The sequence below is a fragment of the Tenrec ecaudatus genome, chromosome 2 (assembly GCF_050624435.1).
Source record: "Tenrec ecaudatus isolate mTenEca1 chromosome 2, mTenEca1.hap1, whole genome shotgun sequence".
NCBI classification, from domain to species: Eukaryota; Metazoa; Chordata; class Mammalia; order Afrosoricida; family Tenrecidae; genus Tenrec; species Tenrec ecaudatus.
Genome location: NC_134531.1, coordinates 158,373,175 through 158,384,139, shown reverse-complemented (window position 1 = coordinate 158,384,139; position 10,965 = coordinate 158,373,175). Strand labels below are relative to the sequence as shown.

General features: G+C 43.8%; 1 protein-coding gene across 5 annotated transcripts in view; it reads left to right on the top strand.

Moving 5' to 3' along the window:
- Positions 1 to 585: 585 nt before the first annotated feature.
- CSNK1A1 (casein kinase 1 alpha 1) overlaps positions 586 to 10,965 on the top strand; it is a 47,552-nt gene continuing 37,172 nt past the window's right edge. For 2 of the 5 annotated variants that reach the window (XM_075541797.1, XM_075541796.1), the window contains exons 1-2: positions 587 to 1,188; positions 1,863 to 1,969. In XM_075541797.1, coding sequence (XP_075397912.1) covers positions 1,066 to 1,188; positions 1,863 to 1,969 — 230 coding nt within the window. In that variant the 5' untranslated portion in view covers positions 587 to 1,065. Of the gene's footprint in view, positions 1,189 to 1,862; positions 1,970 to 10,965 lie in introns of all 5 variants that reach the window. The other 3 variants (XM_075541794.1, XM_075541795.1, XM_075541798.1) reach the window with 3 other exon arrangements.

Below are 10,965 nucleotides of genomic sequence, written 5' to 3'. Positions count from 1 at the left end.
CTTTTCTTCTTTGAAAAACTGGTCTCCAACACTCAGAGTACAGAATCTTAATTATTAAGTCTAATCAGCTAGGGTCCGCTAAAGTTGGTCGCTCAGAATCAATCCTTCAAACGCAGACGGCCAAGGGCTGCTTTTTCTCTTCCTGTCCACCAGAGGTGATAGCCTTGTTCAAATCAGAACTTGGGCTAGCCGAAGCAGGTGTGGGACAGAGGCCGGAAGTAAGGTGAAAGGTTAAGACCCGCCTCAAAGAGCAAAGGTTAATACCCGATTCTCAAGGAGATCTGAAGCTTTCATAGGTCCCCAAAGAGCAAATGGACACCTCCCGAATATACTGTGGAGGACGCAAAGCGCGCGGCCTCTCCGAGTACAAACGAAGCCCAAGCAACAAACACGAAGAAAGGAACTGACGGCGACCGGAAGTGGAAGTGAGCCCAGGGCGTGGGGTGAGGAGAGGCCGCGGCACGCCTGCGCAGTCGGCAAGGGGCGCAGTGCTCATGCGCAGGTGGGCGGGGTCGGCTGACGCTCCGAGCGTGGGCCGGCGCTCTTGCGGATCCGGTTCCGCCCTCCCGCCCGCTTGCAGATCCTGGTGGGGCAAGCGCTGGACATCCCTTTCCCAGAGTGCTCTGCGCCGTGAAGAAGCGACTCCCGGCGGCTGGGGGCATTTTGTGTTGGCTGGAGCTGGAGGGACAAGATGGCGGCGTCGGCGGAGTGACAGGGGTCCCTCCGGGCGGGAGCCGGCGACAGGGCCTACCTCACCGCGCCCTCCTCCCTGCCAGCGACGCGTCGCCACGAGAGCGAGGCAGCGGCGGCCGCCCAGGGGCTAGAGGCCCAGCCTGGTAGCCGCGAGCGTCCCTTCTCAAACTGCGGCCTGGCAGAAAGCAAGCTGACGGATCGGCGGCCACCGAGTTGCTCCAGGCGATCCCGTGGCCCGTGACGCCGAGGAAGGGCCGCCTGCGTTTCCTGCCGCCCTCCGCAGCCTTGCCCGGTGGACCAGCCCCAGAGGCCCCCGCACTCCCCTTGTAGGTGTCGGGGCTTGGCCCCAGCCCCCCCTCTTCGACTCCCAGGATGGCGAGCAGCAGCGGCTCCAAGGCCGAATTCATCGTCGGAGGGAAATACAAACTGGTGCGGAAGATCGGGTCTGGCTCCTTCGGGGACATTTACCTGGCGATCAACATCACCAACGGCGAGGTAACCCCCCTGGGGTGGGGTTCGAGATACGCTTGCCTCGCTCCCAATCTGCCTGGGCCGCCTCCCCGCACACACACACTGGGGAGCCCCCTGGGGGGTGCCACTTCCCGCGTAGGAACCTCCCCCGCTCGCTTTCCCTAAAAGGCAAAGAACTCGAGCGAGGAATGGGGTGAACTGCGAAGTTTCCCGACATGTAGAATGCCCTTTCATCGAACTTGAAAACACTACTCCCCCCCCCCCAACACACACAAAAAAACCACTGCTTAAAGTGAGAAAGGCAGAAAAACGATTTTGGGTGGGGGCTTTCCCGTGCATACATATTATAAAATACACATATATAGGTGGTTTTACTGGGGTCCTAGCTTAATTAGGACCGTTTTCGGATTGCCGGGTTCCTTCAGGACCTCGCAGTACGTCCAGAGGCGCCTCTTTTTCTGCAAGGAGCCCTTTTCCTGCGCTTGCGAGGGCATCACGATGTCGTCACTGTCCCCGAGGAAGCCTTTGAGGCTGATAGCTGGGTTTGTAGTGACAGAATTCCGGGAACTTTGTCTCCCCAGCCTTTCACTCCACCCGCTAGTCGCGAGCGGGAGCTTCGCGTGTGGCTCCCCTCCTTCCCCCGAGTGGCCCTGAATGCGGGGCAGGGCTGATGCCATCACCCCCTCTTTCCCTTTCAGGAAGTGGCAGTGAAGCTCGAGTCCCAGAAGGCCAGGCACCCCCAGTTGCTGTACGAGAGCAAACTGTATAAGATTCTCCAAGGCGGGGTTGGCATCCCCCACATACGGTAAGAACCCTCGAGCCACCTCCCCGCGCCCTGGGCTTGTCTTTCAGTTACTCGGCTGCCCACAGTTGGCTCCCTGTGTGAACCGTGAGCCCCCCAATCGCTGAGCCCGTTTTACTTCGCCAGCGTAGTTTAGCATTTGGGTTTTGCCCACGCCGCTCCGCGCAGCGTCCGTCGTGCTAGCCGGGAGCTTTCTTTTGCAGCTAAACGGGCGAGTCACTTTCGATTCCGACGCGGCCGGGCTGGCGGCTGCCCTCTTTACGTCAGCACCTCCGAGGTTGTTGCGTTTGTCCAGCGAAGGTGCCGGGTGACCTGGCTCGGCCAGTTCGGGTTGCTATTGGAGCTGACTTGGGGAAATGGCTGCTCTTTGGTTGTGTTTTTGTTCCAACATGTCTTCCTCCTCCGCTTAGAAAATGGCGGAGCGACGTGACTCACCCCGTCTGCCTGCCCTCTCCTTGCTGAGGTGCACAAGTCATGCTTCCTTGGCTCCCCTCTAGCAGCCCTGCGTGGATCGGAGCGGCGGAAAGCCGGCAGTCAAGGCTGCGGGAGGCCTTGGGTTCGAGGCAGTAGAAGGAAGGCATAATGACTGCCTGTGTGCGATCCCTGCAGCAGATGCGACACGCAGTCGCCAAATCATGCTGTGCATGATCGCTCTTCCTCTTACGGGCGTTAATTACCCTTCCCTTTCATCAATTTTCGCTTTTGGTGCATTTCAGGCTGTACTTTTTTATGGGCTGTGGCAAAGGCAGCTTGGGTAATAAAAATGTTGAAATTTACCCACATCTATTGTGTTAAAGCAAAGGTTAACCAGTTGAGCACAGTTTGAGAAGTAATTTTAACCCTGTGAGTGAACTAATCAGTAAAACATCATCGGAGGGAAATTAATGGACTGGGGGGGGGGGCAGTATGGGATGGTGGTGAAGCCAGTGCCACTAGAAATCAAGGCCGAAGACGGCTCAGTTTAAAAAACCACGTTCGCGTCTCTTCCGTGGTTAACTTTAAAGGGCACTGGAACAGTTTGACCCTGAGATGAAAGACTTAGAATAAAGACTGAAAGATAGTTTAAAACCCAGCCATTTTCAACAATTACACATTTTCAAAAAGATCGGCGGTGGTTAAGAATTAAATGGAATATTTATCCGTATTCTCTTTTTTTCTAGTATTCTTCATTTTTCTTTATCCGTATTCTTCATTTGTTTTCTTGAAGCCTTGGTTTAGGGACTTGATTTACTACATGTTTATTTTATGTGAAATAAACTAGAGTTACCATTTTTAATTGAAAAATTCATTAATCAAAGTATTGTTTATAAGTGAGCAAGGAAATTATTTTGAAGAAAAATCTCAAGTTTTATGAGGTAAAGATTAATGTGCATCCTAACATCCAGATTTAGGATTCTGAATGATTTCTACCTATGAAAAAAAATCGTAAGGGAAAGTAATTTGTTGTAGTGGAAGAATTAAAATTTTGATGGGCCTATCAAGCTTTTTTCCTCAACATGAAAAATGTGAATGAAATTAACAAAATGATTTATAGGTTAGAGCAATCCTGATAGGATTGTTTAAGTAATACATTTGAAATGATGCATCATTTCAATTATTTGAAGTTCAACAAAGGTCATAAAGAATTCTTTGTCTTTTTTAAGTTGCACTTTCATCTCTACAGGCTTTTTATAAAGGCAGTTTTGTAGTATTACTTGTAGGACGCTCTTAGCATTGTAGTTACAGTTTCTTTTGAATATGCTACAAGATCATCTTGTGTTGGATTCAGATTAGAATGGAGCCCTTCAGTTTAGAATAATTTTATACTTTGATCACAGTGTATCTTCGCATTGAGTGGTTTGTAAATAAAATGCTTAGCCAGGTTCATTGATGCACAATTTGTTAGATACAATGACACCTTTCCTAGTAACAGTGAACACCCTGTAACCACCAGAACAGTCAAGATCTGAAATGGCTCCATCATTCCTGAAAGTTCCCTCCTCCTCTTTTATATTCCATCATACTGCCCCAGCCCTGACCTGTGACAACCATTGGTTTGCTTTTTATTACTATTAGAATTTCATATAAATGAAATCATGTAGGATGGGGTCTTTTATGCTGGATTGTAACTTAACACAATGCTTTTGAGATTCAAGTATGGTGGGTAGGGAGGAGTTATAAATTTCACAAGTTGGGTTGAGTTGAAATCATTTTCCAAAAGCAGTTAAGTGCTTATCTGGCATTTCTAGTGCTGAGCCCCAAAGTACTTGCTCATTTATCTGGTAGCTTTATTGAGGAAGGGCAACAGTGATAAAAATCAACGAAGGCAATGGCTCTTACCTTGTAAGTATATGTGAAATTGTGAGCTGAATAGTAGATTTCTATTCTAAGATGGTGAGTGAAAGGAGGGACAGTAGTTAAGAACTGTTTATGGAGTAGGGCTAAAGAGATTTACCTGCCTTCTAATTGAGGCTTCCTGGCAGAGTAGATGGGATTTCAGGGCCTGGCTCTAAGAAGCTTGGTGATCTGGTTAGGAAGGGCATTCAAGACTAGAGTAGTTTCTGGGAGTCGTCTTCTCTACGGCAGAATTGTACTAACTGGGTATGGGGGAGGGCAACTTGTTTTAGATGTGCAACGTCAGGTATGTAGAAAGTTGTTGGTTGTAAAGAACTATTTTTCCTTTACTGCAATGGGTAGGAAATGCCTGGAAGCATTCTTTATATGGGAGGCAATATCTTTGCAAGTGCTCAGTTAATTCCCCGCTCTTTCCTCATCCCTTGTGCAAATACAGACATGCCTTGCTCTGTTGTGTTTTACTGATGGTGCCTTGTATGATGAACTGAAGGTTCATGCTATAACCCTGTATGGAGCAAGTCTAGTGGGGCCATTTTATCCTCAGTATGTGCTCAGTTGGGATGCCTCACATTTTGGTAATTTAAAAAATATTCAAACTTTTAAATAATGTTATTGCACACTTTAATACTTTGGGTTTATTTGGTCTTCATAGCAGACATGCTTGATCGTGCAGGCCCTGTAATTTGAGGAACCTATGGGAGAAAACTCAGGCTGTCTACAGTAGGATTTGCGGCCTTGGAAATGCACGGCTGAGTCAGAATTTATTTGATAGCAGGGGTTTTTTGATGGTGACACAGTGGTTAAGTGCGTGGTTTTTAACCAAAAGTTCAGAGATTAAAACCCACCAGCAGCTGAGCAGCAGTAAGTGCATTTTCATTTGCATTGCATGGCATTTTGTTTAAAAAGTAAGAATGAAGTTGGCATCCAATCTAGATTTTGAGAGATTAAAATCCTTGGACCTTGTGAATTGACAACTGGGAGTTCACTGAAAATTAGTGTACTTCTGTTTCCACCCTTTTTGCCACTAATTCATTCTAAAAAGAAGCAATTGTACAGCCAAAAGAAGGACACGTTTGATAGTCGAGTGTTGGAGATTTGACTTCTTATGTCTGCTATGTGGGTGATCTGTGTTTGGTATTTTAACCCGATTGAGCCTATCAGTTTCTTTTTCTACAAAATAAATGATTTAAGTGAGTTGGTACTTTTTTAATTTTGCTGGGGTGGGATGGGGTGGCTGACCAGAAAAGGTCTGTTTCCTACTCCTTTGCAGGACAAAGACCCGTTAACCATTTGCATGGTGAGATTTTTGGATAGGGCTTTTATATGAAGAATTTCCTACTTAAAAGCATACTCCCTGTCATCAAGTAGATTTCAACTCTTAGCTATGACAGTATAACTGCCTTTGTGAATATCTGAGACTGTAAATCTTTATTTTTAAATTTATTTAAATCATTTTATTGGGGGCTTGTACAACTTTTATCACAATCCATGCATCAATTGAATCAGGCATGTTTGTACATATGTTGTCTTGATTCTCTTTTAGCCATTTACTGTAATTTTTTTTTGAGGCTGTAAATCTTTACAGGAGCAGAAAACATCTTTTTTTTTCCCCCAAAAAGTGGTTGGTGGGCTTGAACTGCTGAGCTTGTGGTTTAGTGGCCCAACTTGTACCCCACTAACTACAACACTAGGGCTCCTCCCTAGAAATTCTGTCTGGAAGTTTGGTGTCTGGATCTAGGATACTTATAATACTATTTTAGGATTGAGAGTTTAACTTTATATCAAGCAAACCATAGATGGATTATTTGGTTGGAAGTAAATGAGCAGCATTGTATGGGGAAATCATGTGAAAAGGGTGGAGCACGAGGCATGGGAGAATTGTTGCTGTCTTGGTTTTATTTTTAAACCATTTTTATCCTCTTGTTTTGACTCTGATGTTCTAGGAGATATTTATAGAGCACTAGTTAATCTTAGGGAGCCCTATTGACATAGTTGTTACTTGTTGGACTGCTGGCTTAAACACTAGCAGTTTGAAACCACTGGCTACTCCTCAGGAGAAAAATGAGGGTTTGTATTCCCGGAAACCTACAGGGGCAGTTCTACTCTGTCTGATAGGGTCCCTAGGAGTCAGTATTAATTTGATGACTGAGTGAGTTTGATTTGGGGTTAATCTTTACCTTTGATAATTAAAAATGACTAAAATTTTAATCTTAGCCTTTTGGCGCACTAAGCAGGTAACCCATAAAGATTCTAATGTTACCAGAGAGTAAAGATGATGCCTGCCTTGGGCATATCCTCTGTGAGAGAGATGCATTACAGAACACTAGATACACAAGAAAGAGGATTTTAAGCCATTGAGTAACTGAATCAACAGTATACTATAGTTTTTTGGGTTTTGTGTTTTTTTTAAGCTTGTAATGCATTTCTAGTTAGGGAATAAATGTGGCAATGTTAGATTTAGCTAGCATATATGAGCAGGATTCAATCTGAGAGATACCTACTAATTAGACATTGTGCCTTGGGGCCTATTTGAGTCTCCATATTTTCACTTTTACTGTAGTCATTATTACCTTTACATCAAGATCAAATATGCCTTCTCACGCACATACCCCATACCTTTGCCTTTGATGCTGAGGAGCTGTGGGTTGTCTCCTTCAGGGAAATTGCACTTGGTCTCCTATTGAGAGGTCAGATGGGACTCGGAAAAAGAGAAGGCAAAGCTCACAGTAGCTCTGTTTAACCTTAAGGGACTTGCAGGCTCCTTTTCTCCTTGAAGACAGAAGCATTGGAGCGCGCGCACTAACTTGAGTTCTTTCTCAGGTGCGCACACTGTATTGTCTGAGTGTTCTTTCTCCGGCATGCTTGTCACCGTCCTGATACTGCACCTGAGAAATCTCTGTGTTGGGTGTACCACTGCCAAATTGAGGGGTAGTTTTCATTTGTAGTGGAAAAGCTCTTTGTATAAATGGTAGTAACCAACTGTTGGTATTATTAATTAGCTGGATGTTTATTATCCTCACCTCTTTTTTTAAGTCTTTGAACTATAGGATGACAACTTTTGTTACAGTATTCATTTGTGTCATAATTTATAGTAAATAAGTACTTATAAATTCTTGTGAAGTACATAGCTTTTACTACCTTAGTTTTTTGCAAATTTTTGAGCTAGATAATTTTGCTCCATTTAGGAAGATTTCTCATGCTCTGTCAAGGCTTAGAAAGTAACTTTTAATGCCAAGAAATCGTATAAGAAGAAAACTAAATGCAAGTGCTATAAAATGAATCTCTTAAGCTTGTTTTATTATGTTAAAATCAGCCTTGGAGTTTTAACAGGTTTTTCAGAGGTAACATGAGTACTTTAATAACTTTCATAATATAAAAATTTAAGTGACTTTTCTCATTATTGTCTTTGTTTTTAACTCAGTTTCAAATGACTTACAGTTTCAGATGACCAGTATTGATTAATGTATATATGAGACTTTTAAAGAACTGAGATGTACTATAAAAAATGAGATGCACAGATTTTCATGTACTGTTGGATACATTTGGACAAATACATGTCAGCCCTCCACTCCCATTGAGGGGTGTGTGTGTGTGTGTGTGTGTGTGTGTGTGTGTGTGTGTGTGAAGATAGTCTTTTATAGCATCGTAGTTATACATTTTTTTCTTCTGGATTTGATACTGATTTGCCCATTTGCAAGATTACAAACTTAGTAATCTTGTTTATCACTAAAAGGTGCTCTATGTGAATACTATGATTGAAATCTTTACTCTCCTACTCAAAAGAGCTATAATTCTGCCTTGCTTTGCTTTGCGAATGACCAATGGAGCGCGTTTTGGCCTTTCTAATGGAGGGTTTAGTGGCCCTGCTGGGCAAGGGAAGCACTGCTATCTTGCAAGGTTGGTAGTTAACCCTCAGCTGCTCCAAGGGAGAGAAGAGACTATGCTCCTGTAAAGATTTCCAGCCGCAGGAACCCTGGATACGGTTGCTGTGAGTCAGCATGGACTCACTGGAAGTGGTTGGATAGAAAGTACTATAAATGGAAAGGGTACATTATGACCTTCAAAGGGAGGTAGAAAACACATTATGTTGAGTCAAAGTCATGGCTTTGTTAGTGAAGCCATCTAGATTTACAGAACCTGGACTGAATTCTATAATTTGTAATGTCAACTATCATTTATAAAAGAGATTTTGTAATATCAACTGGGTCGTGAATGGTTTTAAATCTGTTACTCAAATGGATAAGGTTAGTAGGATAAAGGATGCTGCCTTCATCCATCCCCCTGCCTACTTCCACAGTTCCACTTTTCCTAGAACTACAGCTTGGATACAGATGAATTTTAATTTGTGCATCTTCTCTGGTGAAATAATTAATTAATTGGTCCAGTAAGTTAATTCAGGAAGTTCTACATAGTACCAGGAAGCACAATACTAAAAGCTACACTGTAATACCATATAATTGAATGCTTGATTTCTGAGCAGCATCAAAAACCCTTTTGTGAAATAATTTTTATCACGTCTCAGATGCTTTTCCACGGGAAGCTTGTGAAGAAACCTCCTTGTGAGGGCAGGGTCTGCATCCTACAAGTGAGACCCTTAGTGCCCCTAGCATCATGCAGGATGAGAGGACAGCTATAGATAACGTGCGCAGTTTGGTTCTTTATGGCTATAATCTGACATTTAGCCATTTCTTTGTACATTTTTCTACTAAGCCAATTTTCAACTTCAAATGCTGTTGTAAAGATCCTACCATCATTAGAAGTTAATGTGTACGTACTTCGCAGGAAAGGCCTTCGTCAGCTTAAGTACCTGTTAATCTCTGTAGTTAGTTCTGTTGGCCTTTTGGAGTCAACTGTGGTTCTAGTTTAATAGCTTCCAAGAAGTTGGCTGTTCTAACTGCTTTGATTCAGAGGATTTTTTTAATAGTGACAGTGGCTCAAGCATATGTAGTAGGAATCCTATGTAAGTTTTGTTTGTGCCATCATTGAAGGACAATGAAGAGATTTGCAAAATTGTCCTTTCAAAATTGAGGTGGTTGTGTTTTGCTATCTGTGGTTCATCAGGAGGCTGTTCTGAGTACCGTAGATACTCGAGTAAAGCCGACCCAAATATCAGCTGAGGCACCTAACTTTACCACAAAACTGCATTAAAAGTGTGCTGAAAAATTCGACTTATACACGAGTATATATGGTACTTACCTGCTAGATTTTCCTGCCCTGGCAACCCATTTGTCTTAATATGGATTTCTTGGTAATATGACAGAAAGAAGAATGTAATCTCAAAACTGCTGTTTGTTGGAAGCTTGTTAACATTATAAGGGCCTTCACCATTCCCTTAAATAGGTTCCCAATTAGGCCATTGTGATCTATAGAGTTTTTCCACTGGCTGCTTTTCTTTTTTTGATGAGAACATTTATAAAGTCAAAAGACCCAAAGACACAGATACAAGGTCATCTGGATGAGGAAGGCCATTACTCTGAAAGATGCATGGAGTGAAGTCAGGTGAGTAAGGTGCTTGGGGCAAGAGCGGCATGCTGTTTCGTTTTGTTTTTTAACCAAAGAGCACTGAGATGGCTGCGTGAGCAGGTACATTGTCATGGTGACAAAACCAGTCCTCTGTCTGCCACAAACCAGGCTTTTTTGGGTCACACTGTTTATCGTTTTAGAACCTCTAAATAGAAAGCTTGATTAATAGTCTGACCTGGTGGAATGAACTCTGAATGACAGTTTCGTGTGGTTCGGGAAGTTGACAGACATTCAGAATGAGGTTTGTCATTAGTCAACATTTCACCTTTGTTGAAATGAGAAAGCCACTCATACACTTCAGTTTTTCCCATAGTGCTGTCCTTATAAGCTGTGTCAACATCACAAAAAAACAAGGTTTGAGTGAAACCGCTTTTATGAAAAAATTCACTGTGATCAGAGAGAACCTTTCCAGGAGATGCCAGTGAGTGCCTTAACTCAGAGCGAGTTGCTTGATGCTTGCCTAGCAGGAAAAATGTGCACGACTGAAAGCTCGGCTTTTTGAGTAACCCTTCGTATTAGCGAAGCTATAGGTTATAATCCGGGATCAGAAAAGATTTCAGAACATAATTCTTTAGTCAGGACAGCCTTTTCTCAATTGTGCCTACAGACAAGCCTCATCCTGGTCAGGCAAATACCATAAAGCTCTTACGCTCCACTGATTACCCAAAAGGCGCCCCATTCTGCCAGTAAGCTTTGGCCTGAAGCTTATTGTTTTGTGGGCTGAAAAACCCATCTACACCGTGATGCTGGGATAAGACTTAGCAGAGGGGCCTGGGGTCAACAAGGGTGTGCTCCTAGTTCATTTTTGGTTGTAATGAGGCTTCCCCCATTTCTGCCTCTGGAGCAGCTCATTTGAAACCTAATGCAGAATTAACCAATTTCCTTGGTAAGGCTTTATACACTTTGCATGGTCCCAACTCCATAGGGGCGTCAAGTGCCTACTTTGTATAGTCCCTCCAAGCCATTTATTGGTGAGAAGGACGTCGTCCGAGTGGTCCTGCAGTTTGAGGCAGAGCTGTTGCCGCTGTCGAGCACTCTTTGAGGAGTGAGTCAGTCACAAAGCCACTGCGCTGCTGTCACTTAGGGAGGCCATTGACTGGTTTAGAATCACTCTAAACAAACAGCCCTGGAGAAGTGTGTGC